At 40.5% G+C, this 18652-nt stretch overlaps 1 protein-coding gene across 2 annotated transcripts in view; it reads right to left on the bottom strand.

The window, feature by feature from the left end:
- Positions 1–15820: 15820 nt before the first annotated feature.
- Positions 15821–18652, bottom strand: part of SI (sucrase-isomaltase) — a 43951-nt gene continuing 41119 nt past the window's right edge. Inside the window, exons 47-48 of one of the 2 annotated variants that reach the window (XM_040074560.2) lie at positions 17622–17792; positions 15821–16392 (exon numbers count right to left, since the gene is read on the bottom strand). In XM_040074560.2, the coding sequence (XP_039930494.1) occupies positions 16330–16392; positions 17622–17792 (234 nt within the window). In that variant the 3' untranslated portion in view covers positions 15821–16329. The remainder of the gene's footprint in view (positions 16393–17621; positions 17793–18652) is intronic. The other variant, XM_040074561.2, reaches the window with a different exon arrangement.

Here is an 18652-nt window from a genome sequence, read left to right as displayed (position 1 = left end):
TCTGCAGTTATACACAAATAAATATGCAGAGCAAATATGTATTTCAATGTTTAATGTGAGTATGGAAAATAAAAAGTGCCTAATAAATATTTATAATTAATATATTTAAATATACATATATTACTGCATTATAAATATATAAATAGAACATATTTTAATGTATCTAGTTTAAATATACATATAATATTTTCTATCATATATTATATACATTATATACATTATATACATTATCATTAATATAATTATCATGTATATAGTGTATATAATATAGGATATTAAATTAAATATTATAAATATAGTAATATAACAGATATATATGCTATTAATATATATAATATATTAATAGATAATAGATAATAGATAATAGATAATAATCGATAATCAATAATAGATAATAGAAAATATTAATTATATTATTATATATTATGTCTTATATATTATGTCTTATATATTATATATCATATATAGTATAATACAATATAACATATCATATTGTGTTATATTGTATTATATTATATTGTATTATATATTATATATTATATATTATAATGTATATTATTTATATTTATATAAAATTATAATTAAATATGTAATATATATAATCATATAATCTATATATAAATATATAAATATAAATGTACACATATAATTAAATATTGTTATTTTAATATATATTTAAATAGATATAATTTTAATTCTCATGCCTAATTACCACAGCCTGAAATGTCAGCACAGACCAGCAGGTGTTTGGATGGATTCCTGTTATTTGATATTAACTCCATAAAACCTAAGAAAACTAAACCAAAACTTTATTAAAATATAATTTGAGGATGGGGTCACACACATTATAATAATTTATGACCATCTGAGTGCATTTTTCTTATTTTACATTGCTATCAAGTGATGTGCTGTGTTTTCTCATATTTTATAATTTCAGTTGACTTGGGAAGTTCTGAAATCAATCACTAAATACTGCTTGCTTTGCCAGGGGAGCCCAAAATGCCTGAGACAGCTCCTGGCTTGTTTCCTGTCAGTCTAAACTATTTTCATTAGCTCCTGTAACAAAACAAAAATCTTCCAAATGTCTTCGTGTTTTACTCTTTAAGAAAGGAGTACTTTGAAATGAAACATGGGAAGTAAAAAATAGCAGCAATTTTTTCTTTGAAATGTTGAACCAACAACAAAAAAATGCCCTTTGATGTCTGCTCAAAACTTCTTTTTTCCCCTCGGATGAGGCAATCTCGTGAATTAGATATAAATAGTTCTGGTGACCTGAATCTGCATTTTTCCACAAATTTGTTCTTACCCCCGCATTTTGTCCCTGTTCAGCAGGGTTAAAAATCCCATCCCGCCCAGAGGGATGAACAGAAGTTCATGAGATTACAAATACCACAAATATTGCTGCTGATGGATCAGATCTTCAAATATCTGTTTGGATTATCTAAATATATCTGAAACACTGGATCTTGGAGTTCACTGCTCATAAGTTATGTTTCCTACTGGGTTTAAATTTCTTTAGGCTTTAAATTTCAACTTTTTGGGGGGAGGTCTCTGAAAATTTTTGAACCTTCAAAAAATACTCTTCATTCCCGTCATCAGTATTGTGTTTTCACAATACTTTTTAATAATGACCAAAACCTGCTGGATTTCCAAAAATTTCCAATAGTTTTCCCAGGATATTTTGTGCCCAAATTTTTCCTTTGCTGGGGATTTCCTTCCTGAAAAGTTGCAGTTCTGAAATTAATTCCTGTAACAATTCCTCTGTCTGTTTGTCCTTCCTTTTTCCCCCTTTCCTCTTCTGCCATTCCCGTGGAGATCAGTCCAGGAAGTTCATTTTGTGCCTGAATTTTCCCAGGACAAAAGAACCAACCAGCTCCATGGATAATGAAGATAGGGATTTCTGCCACGGGATAGAAATCTACCAGGATGAGAAAAATTATTCCACTTTGATGCTGCACTGAGGCAAACAGGCTTCAAAATTATTTTTAGCAGAATAAACTAATTTATAGGAAAAAAAAAAAATCACCATCTAGAAAAAAATTACTTATTTTAAATGATCTCTCCATTAAATACTCAGCACAGGACTGGTTGATTTTTGATTTTTTTTTGTTTTGTTTTTACGAAGAACAAGTATAAATAAGGACCAAGTATTTGTTCTGCAGCAGGAATTGCTGCAGCCAGGGGTTTTGTGCACCCGCTCAGATGTACTTTGTGATCTGTATTGACACCTCCTCTGCAGCGTCTGGAAATTCCTGCACATCCAGCTCTAATTAAGGCTACACATGCCAGGATAAAAGACTCATTTGTATTTATGGATATGAAAGCAAATCTCTCCTTTCAAAGCAGGAGATTTGCTAGCTTTCTATTTTTTTGTTTATTTATCTTTCTTCTATTTATAAGGCTCTTTTTGGCTTTATGTAATGTATGTATCTGACAAGAATCCCTGGCTGAGGCTAATTTAGTGGGAAAGGCAGACATCTTTATTTTTAGAGGCTTGATCTGAGTAAATGTTGGAAAAAAATGTCTGGTAAACCAAAGTTTTCTTCTCTCTTGCAGCATTTCTACGCTTGTGCTCTTCCAGAAGGTTTTGCCATCCCTGGCTCGTTGTGAGGCCAACACACCTTGACACCTTGACAACTGGCAGGGTTTTGTTGTTCAGGGGGACACCAAATGACAAGAAATGCACACTTGGCTGTGTCCCCCAGTCGCTCCTGATGAACCTCACAAGGAATGTTTTTAATCTGCACTTGATTGCATTGCGAGATTTTGATCTGCAGGGGTCAGGATTCCGAATATTCTTCGCCATTTGTGCAAAATTCTGTCAGAAACAGGTTCATCAGAGCAGCCCCAGCCGTGCAGAGCCACACGTGAAAGTGCTGATTTGGAGTGACAAAAGGAGAGGGATGCCAGCTCGGGCAGCTCCAGATGTGCACCTTTTGTAGCACATCTGCTTCTGCTGCTGCCTCACATGTTTCTGGCCCCACAACACCTGTCCTAAATTGGAGAAGGGTCAGGTGCAGTCACAGGGCTGGGATGATGCCAAGGAGCAGAATTTTGGGAATTTGATATCATGTCTGGCAACGATTTTGAGGAATCCCGTTTTCTGGAGTTGAACCGTATCCCAATGGTAGTTATTTTAAAATAATACTTCAAAACATTTTAAAATAGCGTTATTTTTTTAAAAAAAATCCCTTAAAATATTTTCCTTTCCAGTTTTCTTTGTGCTTTCAGGGTTCTCAGCAAAGCCCATCCCTCTTTTTTTCCTGTATGTAGAAGTGGAGAGGGAGCACATTGTTTATTCCCTGCTATATACAAAAAAAAATATTTCAAAGTGAATTGTAAGGCGTGGACAAACATTTTGCTCCTTTGTCCACTTCAGTGATTTTGACAGTCATAGCCACGTTCTTCTGTTTTTTATTCTTTTTCACAATTAATAACAGAGAAGGGTTTTTAAATCCATTTGGGCAATGTCAGTGTGAGCTACTCACAATTCAGTGCAAAAGTAAAGGGGAAAAGAAAAAATAGGATTCTTCATCTTATTCCTCTCCCAAGCGGGGTTTTTAATATAATTTTGTTCAGAATATTATGAAGAGTTTAGAAAATTGCACTTGGGTGGGATCCACTCCATGCTAGAACTGCTGGAATGGGATGGATCTGAGGGATGGGGAGAAGAGAAGCCACCAGCAAGGAGAGGGGCGCTCTGTGTTGGGTTTAGCCACTGATTAGCTCTGGATTTTAAAATTCCCATCCTTCAGGCACACCCACACATCTCTAACAAGATCTTCTTCTCTGTTATTTACTTTTATTTGTACAGTTTTAGGTTACATGAATTAAATAACATTTTCAGGTATTTAAATGACTTGTCAGATCCCAGCATTCAGCATTTCAAACCTGCTGCCTTAGGTTTTTAATTTCCTTGAAATGTCCTTTTTTTTTTTTTTTTTTTTTCCTTTTCGCTCCCTCCTAACAGCAAGAATGTGCTAAAATGTTTATCAAGCCTTGCTCTTTTCCCTGAGAAACTCCAAGGATAATTACATTTCGTAATTATCCGCCGCTGCCTGGAAGAGCCGTGTTCACCCTCTGGACCTGTTGTTCTGCTGCCGCTCTATCTCGTGCAGCAAAATTCTCCTCAGCTCCCTCAAACAACATTAATCCCATCAAAAGTGGCTCAGATAATGTCATCAGCTCTGACACAGCGTTCTCAGAACTCCCTGCCTCTGCTGAGGTGTAATGTCCTCTTAGGTGTAATTAAATTATGTCGAGAGGATTTTCTTGGTGGGAATAGAAAGGGAACATTCAGGTACAAGATTGTTTAATTTCAGCCTGGGCCTCAGCTGCTGCTGGGTGATTGTTTATCTCCACCTCGTTGTTGTGAGGGCTCATCCCTCTCCAGACTGAATCCCAAGATTGGGTTGGGAGGGATCTCAAGGATCCTCCAGTCCCGTGGGCAGGGACACCTTCCATGAGCCCAGGGTGCTCCAAGCCCCATCCAACCTGGCCTGGGACACTTGCAATAATGAATTTGCAACTTATGGGCAACCCTTTTGCTTCCCTTCTCCTCCTGAGACACATTCCTACATCAGGAGAAATGATTTGTGCTCTAAAATGCTCAAATTCCGGCCGATCTCCTGCAGCCGGAGCAGCTGGGGAGCTTTGTCCAGCTTGAAGCTGTGTGAGCAGCTGAAAGGAGGTGAGGGGATCCCCAGAACGGGTTACCTCAACAGAAACACGGAATGGAGACATTGAATGATTGAGGCTGATGTGGATCAGGGCGGGGAGAAGTGTCTGGAGCCTTCTCCTGGGGGTTGGAGCTGTGGAGGGAGGAAGAAGGAACGCTCCCACGGGACCTGCTCTGGGAACACTGGACTCACAATTCCTGAAGATGACCTCTCCCTACCCACAAAACACAATTTTAACTCCTGTTTGCCTCCACTATTCCAAACTCTGCTGCTGCCTTGCTCCTGGGAGTTTTCCCCCAACTCCACATCACCAGCGGGGTGAGTGAAGGCGCAGGAATTCGGTCGTCTGTTAACTTTATTAGCACAGTAAATCCTGCTGCTCTGAGCTGTTATTTATGGAGCCCTGAGCGCAGTAACTGCTAGATCTATTGCCTCTGGTTGCTTCATTATCTATTTAAGATGCAAAGCAAACCATTATGTTTGTTGCATTATCTTTGTCAGACTTTATTGCTCTCGTCGCTGGCGAGAGCTGTAACTCTGCTCCGCCACGTCTGTGTGAGCAATAAATTCCCCACGGGTTTTTTTCCAGCCCTCTACTTCTCTTTTGGAAGTGCTGTGGAAGTCTGATAGCAGCAATACTTGTACTCACTAAATCATTAATTTGATCTAAAATGTTATGGAAGGAACGTCTTTAATGGAGCCGTTGTCTTTTTTTTGTTTGTTTGTTTGTTTTTTTCCTCCAGTCAGCTCTTGTTTAAAAGCCTTTCAGGAGGGAAATGAACATTTCTGAGGAATTTGAGCTGTTTGAACTTTGTTCTTGGTTGTTTACAGATGCATCCAAAAAAGGAAAGAGGTGATGAGATCTAGAGGTGACACCGAGTTACCCCCAGAATTCCAGGTGGATCTGGAGGCTGAGTTCCTTCCTACTCATATTATGCATGAGAAATGAGCCTGCACCTGACGTGTTCACCCTCTCAAAGTCAATAATCCCTGCTAAAAGAGCAAAGTTTTGAATTTGCAGCGAAGGCAAACAAGCTCCTGCTGAATGACAGGCTCTGCCCGTTGCCTTTTTGAAAGACGGAATTTTATTCACCTCATTTATTCGAGGCCTACATGAACTTCCGTGGGAGGCGTTTCAAAACAAGGTGCTCAAACCTCAAGGTAGCTTTCATTCCTGTTAATGGCCTCCCACAGATCTTCTGAAATGGGTGAAAGGGTAAAAAAATGTCTGAAGTGCTCTGGTATTTAGGGAAACAGAGAGATTTACAAGGTGCATTTGTACCTGGAGAGCCCCAGCATTCCTCCATCTGTCCTCTGGACCTGCTCTCTGTTGTGATTGTCAGAATTTGGATTCGTTTCTCTGACTGCCAGCGCAATGTTTTCACCACCTCAGACACTCCATAATTCTTTCTTTTCAGAACAGTTTTATTAGAATGACGGAAAACAGTCAAACACTTCCCATCTCCTGACTCTGCATAGGGAAAAACTATTAATATTTGATGCTAATCTTTCTGCAGGAGACCAAACACAATTCTCTGCAAAGTGGAATAAAATACAGCACGGCTGAGCCTGCAGAGGAAATGCCCAGAATTTGCTGTGCGATTGTCATTATTTTTAGTAATTTACTAAACTGCATGATCACTATTCCAAATAACAAACCTGAATGCTCCATACACTATTTTTTTTGAGGCAAAATATAACATCTGCTGACATTTTCCCTCAAAATTTCTCATCATTCTCATGGCAAAACCATCCAAGCTCCTCAGCCCAGCCTTTGGAGACTCAGAGGTAAAAAGAAAGTGACAGCTTTCCCCTAAACAAGGCAGATTTTATTGGCCCTCTAACCAGGCCGTGAGAGTGGGTTGTAGCACGAAACTCGGCACTAAAATCTCCATCGGTGCATTTTGTTTTCTATTATTGGCCTCACTGGTGGCAAGTTCATGGAGGATTGGTTTTTATGTGAGAGAGAAATAAAAATGTGGGGGGGGAAAAAAGCCGCCAGAGCAGTGTTCCTGCATGTAAAGGCAGAATTTTAAGAGCCCTCTTGGTACAGATAGACACAGGATTATTGCTAAGTTAAAGGCAAAAAAAAAAAAAAAAAAGCAGCAGAGCAACTAATCTGGATGCTGTAGGATGTCTGATTATAATAAAAATATCTGGTAAGAGACTGTTATATCCTAAATTTCTTTTCATCTGTTTTGTAATCATTTCAGCTGAAATTTCCAGTATAAAACCTAAGGCTGGTCCATGACTGCACAGAGAATGAATTTAAAAAGGGTTAATAAAATGCTCAGAGCTTTTCAGATCTTTTGCACAAGACAAAAGCTATTGGAAGCTATAATAGTGGTGTGTGTATATATATATCCTTTATAACATATAGAGAGCTCTGTAGCCAGCATATCAAATGATTACTGATCTCAGAATACTGAGAGAAAATAAAATCCGCATTTTGAGGAGAAAATTTAGTATTTATCATTAAAAACAATTTAGGATTTCTTTAAAACCAGTGAGTCAGCAGAATCACAGGATCGTGGGAGGGTTTGGGCTGGAAGGAACCTTGGAGCTCCTCTCCTTCCCCCCCGGCCATGGACAGGGACGCTCTCCACAGCCCAGGTTGCCCAGAGCTCCATCCAGCCTGGCCTTGAACTCTTTTTTTTAGCCAGAACATCTGGATTTTTCTCCAAGCAGAGCTCCTGGATGTGGTTCACTGTCCTGAACACAGAGTGGCTGAGTGATGCCTCCAACATCTCACCCTCCCAACCTCCCACCTCCAAGTCACTCCCCGCTTGGCTGTAACGGATATAACGCATGCAACCCCGCCAGGCTGCTCAACAAGAAACACAGAGCCCTAAAACCACCGAAAATTCTGCCTTTTCAGCCTCCCTGGCTGCTCCTTGGGGCCTTCAAACACACCCTGGCCTCCTCTCGCGGCTCTTTGAGCCGCCAGCCCTGGCAGACAGATCCCTTCTGCTCGCGCTCTCGCTCCGCGCGCTGCCGGAGATCAAACCGCAGCGGATTCCAGCTCCTGACAGGCTCCAGGCACCGGAGCAGCAGCAGAACGCGTCTCTTTTCGTGGCTTTGTTTCCCCCCAAGTTGTCAATTAGCAGGAGGGAAAGTGTCACTCTCGCCAGCAGCCCAGATTCCTTCGGGTTTATTTTTTTGTTTGTTTGTTTGTTTGTTTGGGAGCGCTGTTTGTCAAAAGTGTCGCTCGTGGAAGCTTGCTGGGGGTTTTTATGTCTCTGGAAATATTCTTAAAGGATGTTCTTTCATTATCTGGTGTTCGTTTAGACCAAGTGCTTTTGAAGTGATGTTGTTAGGCTTTGGAAATTTCTGAAGTTGACAACAATAAAGAAGGCAGGGAAGTTGAAATTCTTTGGTTTCAACAACAATGTTCTTTTTTTTCTTCTTTTTTTTCCCTGCCCCCCTTGTTGTTAGAATCTGTGACTTGGCGTTTAAAAAAGAACAACAACAACAACAACAAAACCCAGAAGTTTTCCCAGTTTTTCTATTTTTCACATACTACAAGCAAACTTTTTCCCCCTCATTTGCAGCTCCTGGTGCTGCTCTCCTGCTCGCGGCCGTAGGGATGCACTCCCAGCATCACCCCTCCAAGCCCTGAGGAGCTGCAGCGATTTAGGGATGTGGGGAGTTCGGGATTTTGGGAAGCTCCACCTGGGCTGTCCTTCCTTATCTCTCTTCTCATGCTGGAGCTTATCCAGGGAAGGGAATGGCACTGGGAAAGGGGCTGGAGAGGCTGAGGGAGCTGGGAAAGGGGCTGAGCCTGGAGAAAAGGGGGATCGGGGGAGCTTGTGGCTCTGCACAACTCCCTGACAGGAGGGGACAGCTGGGGGGAATTTGGGATCCTATCCCAGGGAACAGGGACAGAAGAGGGAATGGCCCGAGGCTGGGCCAAGGGAGGTTTTGATTGCATATTTGGGAAAATTCCTTCATGGGAAGGGTTGTAAAGCTTTAGGTGGGGCTGCTCAGGGCAGTGGTGGAGTCCCCAACCCTGGAATTGCTCAGTCCCCATCCCTGGAATTGCTCAGTCCCAATCCCTGGAATTGCTCAGTCCCCATCCCTGGAATTGTTCAGTCCCAATCCCTGGAATAGCTCAGTCCCCATCCCTGGATTTCCTCAGAAAATCTCTGGATGTGGCACCCAGGGCCGTGGCTCGGTGGGAGCATGGCGGTGGTGCCGGGTCATGGTTGGACCTGATGATTTTAAAAGTCTTTTCCGAAACTGGAATCCCACATTTTCCTGTCCGTGCTCTTCCAGTCGGATGGCAATAAACCTTTAAATTGTCCCTGCAGGTGGAACCCCTGGGTCACCTCTGGGCTCGTTTGTGTTCCACAGACCCTGCCCAAATTAAAGATTTATAATTTACCTTTGAAGTAAATAAGAACAGAAATGTGATCCTGGCAGGAGAGGCACTGAGGGACTCACGTGGCTGCTTCTCTCCGTGTAAAACAATTCCTGCTGCTCCTTGCTTGGGAAATTCTGTGGATTTGCTGCAGCGCAGTCGCGTTTGTGGCTGCAGCAGATACTCGGTGCTACCTCTGGTGAGCACCTGAAGATGCTCCCACACTCATTTTGTAATTAGAGCTTTTGTAAAATGCTCTCAAACTCATTCTGTAATAAGCCCACAGCTGCTACTTTTACTTTTCCAGGATACTGAAAACAACTGAGGGCTTTCAGAGGTTTTTTATATTTTATATATTTATATATATATATATATATATATAAAAAAATATAAATATAAATCATGTTGCAGGAAAATGAGCATTTATTTTGTCCTCGTTCTTGGAGGAGGTTACCCAGATATTCACAATGTGGCATTTTTAACCTTGCTACTGCACATGTGCTACTTCCTTTTATTTTATTTTATTTTATTTTATTTTATTTTATTTTATTTTATTTTATTTTATTATTTTAATTTTTTTTTAACTCATTTATTTTTATTATTATTATTTGTTTTTTAGATGTGGACTCACATGCTACTAGGGATTTCCATTGTAATTTAAAGTTATTTCAAACAAAATTAAGGAAGCAGACTGTTTATATCCATCCTACACAGGTGAACATATGTGAATACAGGGTATGTAGATGAAGCATTAATATAAATAAAATAATTATAAATAAAACCAAATCTGAATAAAACCAATCTCTGAATGTGGTAACTCTTTAAAGAGTCTCCATAATATGAAGATTATGTCCTTCAAAGGTGCAGGAAAATTAATATTAAAATATATTTTATATAATATGCATTATATATATATTTTTTTCATTTACAAAGAAAACAAATGAGAGAAAAAGAGGGGAAAAAAAAGAAAAGTGGGATTTTTTTGTTGGGTATCCAAATATTTTCCTTTGACATAACCAGTTCTGCAGGATATGGAAATTTATGTCTGCACACGTAAATATTTATCATAACAGACACATCCTCTATAGGCTGATGCTATAGATGAGTGTGAAATGCACATTTCCAGCAGCTGAAAATATTTCCTCTCTCTTTCTACACCAGACCAACAAAAAAAGTTCTGATTCATTCCCCAGTACGGAACTTCGAATGTTGGAAATTTATAACCTGAAATTGGACATTTTCGCTGCCTCGTCATTATTTTAAAAGCTTCTTTTAGTTTTACTCCCCCTTTATTTAAGGGAAAAAGAAAAAAAATCGTTTTTACCCGTAGATGCATTTGTGTTCTCATAAATCTGCTTTATGGCACGGTGAGAAGTGCATTCCCTGTCTGACATCTAGAAGCAATAAATACAAAAATCTCCCAGGAGTTATCTCACAGGACGTGGAGAATTCCAGCTTTTTTTTTTTTTTTTAATTTTATTTTAATTCCCTTGCGAGGAAACACTGAATCGAAGGAAAATCTGAATTACCTCTGCGGAGCTCTAATGGAAGACTCAAGAAGAAGTGCATTAAAACGCATTATGAGAGGCAGAAAGCCTGACCTAAAATTATTCTCGTAAGATATTAATGAGTGGTTCTATTTTGTAGGTGCTGAGTATTTAAATCACGGAATGTCGGAAAGTTGGGAGGGACTCAGAAAGGCTCTGGGGCGTGGGACACTGCCAGTGACAACCCAATGGCAATACTCACTCCTAGAATGGCAGGAAAGCATAAAAAAGGTGAAGTTTTTGGTAGAAATAGCCAAAATTGTGAAAAGTCAGCACAGGAAGGGCTGAAGTGATGTCCAGGAATGGGAATGTTGGGCTGAACGACACTTCTGGGCTGCAGAGGGAAAAAAGGAGACTCTGAGAAACAGTCAGGATAATCTCCTGATGGGGAAAAAAGAAACGGAAATTCTCTTCTGGTAGGTTTATCCGTGTAATTCCAGAGGTTTTCAGCGGTGACCTGCCTGGCATAAATTCTGGGAAAATCCAGCTCCAAGGAACGCTGAGGAAACGCAGAGGTGCCGCCACTGCTCAGTGTAGGATCTTACTAAAACCAGTTTTATCTCTCTGTGTCCCTAGGTAAGGAAATATTTACTTCCCAGAAGGGATATGACAGTGTAAGAACTGGGGTGGGATGTGGGGTGAAAGGATATTTCCAAAGAAAAAAGGAAGAACGGGAAAAACCACTTTTGGATGTGCCCCAAGCCTGCAAGTGGCACAGGATTTATAAATCACTCAGGTCTGGGTAGTTTGAAATGATTTGGGGGCGAGGGGATTGATGAGAGTTTGTTTATCTGTGCACTCTGAGTGCAGAATTCGCTTCTCTCTTTGGAATTCATCTAGAAACAAATATCAGGAAGGAAGGTTTTTTTACCTGCATCACTCTGAAGCAACAAATCATTTAATGCAAGCACTTGAAATGAGGTAATTGCATAATTTAGAACATTCTAAGTCTTACAAAAAAAAAAAAAAATCAGACCATGACAGGATTTTTAATGTTATTTTTTAAATTTATGCTGAGTTTTGAGTTTTTCTTCCAGTTTTTATTGTTTGTGCAACCACACATTTTGATTTAAAGCTGTACAAACATCTTCATTATTGAACTCCAGATCTCTGGTGCTCACATTAAAAAACAAAGGAACAAAGTGAAGCCATCCCTGTGGAAAAAAAAAAAAAAAAGTTATTTCAGCAAAGAGAGAATTTTATTTTGATTTCTGAGGTTATGCAAGAGCTGCAGGAGAAGTGGGACAAGGATAACAAAAGGAGATCGATATCCAGAGTTCAAAGGTAGGCAGCTGATCAAAGGTTAAATACAAGAAAAGAAATGATTCCATTCAAGTTAAATATAGGACATCGTAACCCAAATAGGTGCTTGGCTTCAATTAAAACCCTTGGAAAAAGCTTTTGTGCTGAGGGGAAGTTCTCAAAGTCAGGCAAACTTTGTTTTTACTGCTTGGAAAGATCTTTGGGAGGGGATTAGGCGCTCCAAAGGGTGGGATATCTCCATTTCAACTCCAAAATGTTTCTGGTTATAAAGGGCAGAGGGCAGAACCAGTGAAATCCGTTTAGGATTGCAGGTGGCACGGGAATATTTCCTGTTCTGAAGTAGGGATGGAATAGCAGAGCCTGGAAAAGCACTTCCTCCGGCCTGGTGCCAGCTCAGAACACTGGACAGAGCCAAAGGTGGCAGGAAAACAGGAAAGGGAGAGCTGGGGGGGACAGGAGTGCAGTGGGAGAGGGATTTCAGGAAAGGAGTTGGAATATTGGGGAGGAAGCGGGAGTTTCCTGGATGGAAAAAAACAAAATGCCCTTCCCCACATCCCTGCACTGACAAATGGGAATATTGGCTGGCACAGAGTGGTTGGAGAGGTTGTACATGCAGAGCAGGAAATTCTGTTTTCTTTCCTTGCTGAATGTGAGAGAAATGTGGGAGGAATTGTGTGGATCAAAACGAAGGAGGAGAGGAGATTCTGTGGCTGTTCTCTTCGAGGGATGCCCAGGGTTGTGCTGTTCTGAGGAGAAAACCTGTCACTACAGAGAACATTCATTAAATATTTATCTGGCAGTGTAAACACTGAGAAAAGGTGCTTTTAATTACTCATTAATCTGCTAAAAATAATGACCAATAGAATGAAATCCATTAGTGAAAGCAGTAACAAGAGGTTAGACTTGAAGCAGAGCCCGGCTCTTTGCAGGTTTCCCTTTGCTAACCTTATTCAAACACAGCCCAGTTTGTTTCTCTCCTACATTCAAATTCAGGAGAAAATAGCAAAAACCTGCCGAGTTCTGTCATTCTTAGGCAGCAGCTCTTTTGGATTCCACCCAAATCCAAAACTCCTCAGTCCTGGACTTTTGTCCAAGTATCAAAACCAAGATCCCAGGGTCAGGTTGGACGGGGCTGGAGCGCCCTGGGACGGTGGAAAGGAAACAAAACGAGCTCCAGGCTCCCTCCCAACCCAAAGCATTCCAGGGTTGTATGAAAACCAGCTACAAGGATTTTTTTACCCGTGGGTACAGGGCACTGGGAGCTGTTACATCAACTCCTGGCCACACCTGATCTAATTCCAGCTCCCGTGGCTGTGTCCTGAGGAGGCTGTTTGGAGTTTTGAATATTTTCTCTTTAGCACAGAACACTCTTCCAGTTGTTCCCATGCTGGCAGAGAAAAACACGGATGTGGAGGGATCCTCTTGGCCAGGTTCTTTGCTCTCCTCCAACCCTGTGGAACTTTCGAGGCTCAGTGAATGGCAAATAATGCTTTTAACAGGCACTTTTTGGAGACTCTGCTTAAATGCCATTTTTACTTGCCTTTCCTGCACTTTGTACTCAATGCAAATTTCATCCATTTTAAAAAGAGCTGGAATGTTTCAGTATCAGCTGCTCTTTGGGCTGGCCCTGGTGTGGGGTTTGTACCAAGGGGAGGAAATGGGGCTCCACACCCCCGTGAAAGGTCTCCTGAGGTGATTAAAAGGGTCAGGGAGAATTCCTGAATCTCTTACTCCATAATTACTGTAATGTGCATAATGCCTCATATGCATTAAACATTCAACTGAAATGACTCCGAATGTGAGAGCAACCATATAATAAAGGGACAAAACCCCCTTATTTTACATAATAGAATTTAAAATACTAGTAGTGTAATATGCATAGTGTATGTTTAAATGTGCACACTTAACCACGCAGTTATGGATTGTATCTGCAAACACAGCACACACCAAGTGTGTATTTAAACACTGCAGCTTTCCACATGGGCTGCTCTGAAGTGCATTGCATTGGATTAATTTTTAACATTTTACCTGCAGATAACCGTAATTCAAAAATTCGTACCGCAATGTATTTGTATTGGTAATTGAAAACACCACCAAGCTTGACTGAATCCTTGGAATCACAGGAGATTGGCATTTCCAGGAAATGTAAAGAGGAACTTCCAACTCTGCATCGTTTATCAAAGATTTCCTGGTTCAGCTGAAAAAAAATCCCAGGAGTTCCTCAGCTGAGAGGACAAAAGTGATTTTTGTGGGAAGGGGAAAAGGAAAAGGAAAATCCCCAAAGGTCCCAAACCTTCTCTTTTCCCAGCCCACCATGCTCCAGCTGTGCTGCCAGATGTTGCCATCCAGCTGTTCCTTCCAGCTCCAAGGAAAAATCCAATTATCTGTGCATGTCTGGCAGCTTCATTAGAACAAGCACAGCCGAGTGTGACGTGGTTTTCTCTTTTCCATGAGTGGAACTGTAATCCCAGGGCCAGCCCTGTCTGGCAGCAGCAATATCTGTCCAGTCACTCCCAAAATCTGGATCCAGGAGGAGCCTTCTCAGGGCAGGGATCATTTGGGAACCCTTTGGAATGACACTGATGGAATGAGAGCTGATTTTCCATCATTTCCTCCCCACAGCAATTAGTGGTGCTTTCCCTCTAAGCTGCCATGAGTGGGGCATTTCTCTGCAGCTGCTGGCAAACCACAGGAGTTCCAACAAAATTCCAAGAGTTCCAAAAAAAGCAGACCCAGCAAAAAAAGATTTGGAGTGCAGAGCTTTGTGGCTCTCAGGGAAGACTTTTTGCCTTCAGTGAGGATTTTCTGGTGGGATGTACGGCAGGATTGTGCCAAACCTCTGGGTGTTGCTATTTTACAAGTGCTGGAAAGTCAAACTATGAAAAAAAATTTAAAATCCCATCCCAGAACAAGCAGGAAGTTTAATTCTGTTGGAAAGTCCTCAGGATGTCGGATTTTCATGGGATTTCCTGCAATGGGACACGTTGGGGCTGGATCCAGGGAGTCTGAGGGAATGTGGGGCGGGACAGACTCCATGGGAGCAACCCCAGGGGTGGCCAAGTGAGGTTGAAGCTGGGATTTCCCAGCCTGGGTGAGTTCCTCAGGAATTTTTACCCTGGGGACTCAGTAGAACCTTCCCCTGGGGCTGAAACACGGGGTTCAGTCCATGTGCTGGGACTCTCAACGCTGAAAGACAAGAATGAGGTTCCTCAAATAAATAAGGAAAAAAATCTCTTTTTTTTTTTTTTTTTTTTTTTTTTTTTTTTAGGGTCTCAAAGCTGGGGAAAAAAAAAAAAAAATCCAATAATGAGGTTCCCCAAAATAAATAAGGAAAAATAATAAGTAAAAATCGGGCTTTTTGGAAGCCTTTGGCTGTCCCTAATGTTTCCCATGTCAGATGAGAGGGTGCAAAATGCCCTCTCAGCCCTCTCTGCAGCAAAGGGACACATCTCCATCAGCTGGGCATTGCCAGCTCTGGAGAAACAGGGAAGTTTTATTTGTCAAAAAACAAAACAAAACAAAACAAAACAAAACAAAAAAAACACAACTCCTGAATGGTCATCTTCTTTGCCAACTTCATTATCGTGTCAAATTAAATTTCAATAAATTCACAATTGCATTCACCCACCTATGAGAAGTTGGGTACAGAGCTTTGTACCCCAGCATTTTAAAGCAAAGAGCAATCCTTGAAGTGAATGCAAAGCACTGGGAGTTGCCACTACCTCCTGCAGCAGTTCATCCCCATCGAATTTAATTGTAAATATGTTTTCCCAGTCTCTTTAGTTCAGCTGCTCTTGGGATAAAAAGAGGCTTTAACATGAATTATTATTGTGGTAAACACAAAACAGCAACATTTCCTTAGTGAAACAAATGGAGACCAACATTCATTAATTAACCTTAAAATTTCAGGTTTAATTTTACAGCTTCAGGTTAAAACAGAGGAGCCACAAATCTGGCAGAAGTCATACAAACCCTCCCCCAAACTTCAAATTATTTTTTCAAGTATCTGAATATATTATAGACAACCAGCATGAAACATTGTTTCATGCTAAATCAGTCATCTGAAAACATTTCCTTCCACTTTATCTGGCCTTAAATTCTTCTTCATAATAATAACTTGCATGGGGGCAATTAAAATGAGGGTGGAAGTTAAATATAGGCAAAATTACGGCTTCAAATCTGCTCCAACTGCATCTTTTTCACAAAATTTATCAGAGATGAAGTCAGACAGGAATTCTACTCTGGAAAAAACCCAGAGTTTTTCCCTTCAGTTCTTTTGAAGGATGAACTTTGAAAGATGAACTTGCCCTAAAGTGCCACTGCTGGCACGTGACTGCTTAGTGCACAAAATACCGGGCTCTGCTGGTGTGTTTGCAAGGCAAAAAGTATCCCAAGATGACAAAAAAGCAGTTTGAAAATTGAAAAAATAGTTCCAAATCCAGGGAAAAATGAGGTGCTGTGGCCGAAGTTATTTTCCCTTTCAGCTCCATTGCAGGGTGTAGTTCTGGCCCAGCTTCAGCTGGAGTCCGGTGATTGTCAGGAGCTGTGAATAAAACACACAAAATGCACATTTAGTCACTGAGCCCTAAAGATCCACGGTGCTCTCGGTGCTCCAGGGGGAAATTGGCTTCTTCATTTTAAACTGCAAGAATTTATTCCTCTGTTTTTTTGTGGGGTTTTTTTACATTTGTGTTTATATCACTACAAATCCAGCGCGGATCTGGGAGTCTGACCACGACCCTCTAATCCCTCCCTTCATCCACTGGCTCTTTTAGAGCCGAGGTTCCTTTTATTTTAAAAATAAAGGAGATTTTAAAAGCTGAATACGCTGCAATTAGACAGCTCAAACGATTTTTTTTTTTCCCCATCAAAAGTCAACAGCAGAATCTCAGAGGATGCTCAGAGATGCTTTTCTTCCTGTCACATCTCCTGGGCTGCAAGGAAGCTGTTGGGGAGCAAAATCCACTGCCAGAAGAGCCATTAAATGGTATTAAAGAATCATTTCCTGATGGCAGCTTGTGCATCTTTCTGAAATATGGTATATTTTAAATACGGTAAATATATAAATATTGAAATATTTAAAGGTGGTGAATATTTTAAATACCGTAAATATACAAAATATTTCAAATATGCTGATATAAAAATTTTAAATATGCAAAATGTAGCTATTATAGATATGGTAAATACCCAAATATTTAAAATATGCTAAGTAAAAATACTTGAAACAGGGTTAATATATAAATACTTAAAATGTGGTAAATATACAAATGTTTCAAATGTGCTGATATAAAAAATTAAAATATGTGAAATACAGCTACTATAGGTATGGTAAATACACAAATATTTAAAATACGCTGAGTAAAAATATTTTAAATGCGGTAAATATTTTAAATATGCTAAATGTATAATTATTTTAGACATGCTAAATATACAAAAATTTCAAATATGCTAAATATATAATTATGCTAAATACGGTAAGAACACAAATATTTAAAATATGCTAAGCAAAAATATTTTAAATGTGGCAAATATATAAATATTTTAAATATGCTAAGCATATAACTATTTTAAATGGGGTAAATATACAAATATTTAAAATATGCTCAGCAAAAATATTTTAAATGCGGTAAATATATAAATATTTCAAATATGCTAAATGCATAATTATTTAAAATATGGTGTCACAGCTGAATCTCCACAGGTTTAAGAGCACAAATGCAGGTGGGAAACCTTTTTTATTTTTTTTTTTTAACCCTTCGAGCAGCATCTCACCTCCTTGCCGGTTTGGTAGGTGAAGGTGTGGTTTGATGGGACTGTCCCCCCGTTCTGTGACACTGTCACACGAGTGACCCTGCTGGGCACCCCCAGGACTTTGATCTCAGTAAACACGAGGTTGTTGGGGTCAGTGTAATTCTGGTGTGTAACTGTGATCTCCAGAACACTCTGAAAGGAAGAGGGACAGACAGGTGTGAGAGGTTGGGATTGCGCTGGTACGAACGCAGAGCAGCCGCGGCTGCCCCTGGATCCCTGGAAGTGTCCAAGGCTGGGCAGGGCTTGGAGCAGCCTGGGACAGTGGAAGGTGTCCCTGCCCATGGAGTGAGATGATTTGTAATGTCCCTCCCAACCCAAACCGTTCTGTAACTCTATAAAATCCACCTGAGCTTCTCATCTGCTGTCCTCACCCCAGGATTTGTTGGTTTGTTTTTTTTTTTTTTTCCAATTTTTTTCCAGATCCCTGTGTGCTGTTATTTATTTTTTCAAGTACTGAAAGCTTTTCCCCACTTTGTTAACCTGACCAAATCCTGGGCTCTGCTGTGCTTTCATTGCCACTCAGCTGATCGATGTGAGGAGTGGAGCAAGAAATTCTGGAGCCCTGCAGGACAAACCCTTCCTTCCCTGCCCCAGTCTCCCCTTCCAAGTGCTCCGAGAGCTGCTCCAGGCTCTTCTCCTCCTGCTTTTTGCCCTCCCAGAACAGCTCCTGCCTCCCCATCCCCTCCCTCAGCACTCTCATGCAGTTACTGGGATTTTAAGTGGGATTTGGATTTCTTTAGGGTGCAGCCAGATCCCCCACAAAGGCGCTGTGACATAATTCCACGTATTTAGTGCTCAGAGGGGGAGTGTTTCTCGTTGTTGGTTGATTCAACACCTCTTTAATGAGGCTTTTCCTCACAAAGTTTTTGCAAGAGCAGGGAAAGGTGCTTTTATTTTATAATCTCCTTACAACTGCAAATATTGAGTGTTAGCAAAACAAACTCCCTTCCCTAGCAATTAGCACCCTTTTATTTGACAAAGACAGAATTAAA

The sequence above is a fragment of the Hirundo rustica genome, chromosome 10 (genome assembly GCF_015227805.2).
Source record: "Hirundo rustica isolate bHirRus1 chromosome 10, bHirRus1.pri.v3, whole genome shotgun sequence".
Taxonomy (NCBI): domain Eukaryota; kingdom Metazoa; phylum Chordata; class Aves; order Passeriformes; family Hirundinidae; genus Hirundo; species Hirundo rustica.
Note: the sequence above shows the minus strand (reverse complement) of the source record. Positions and strands in the feature narration are given on the sequence as shown.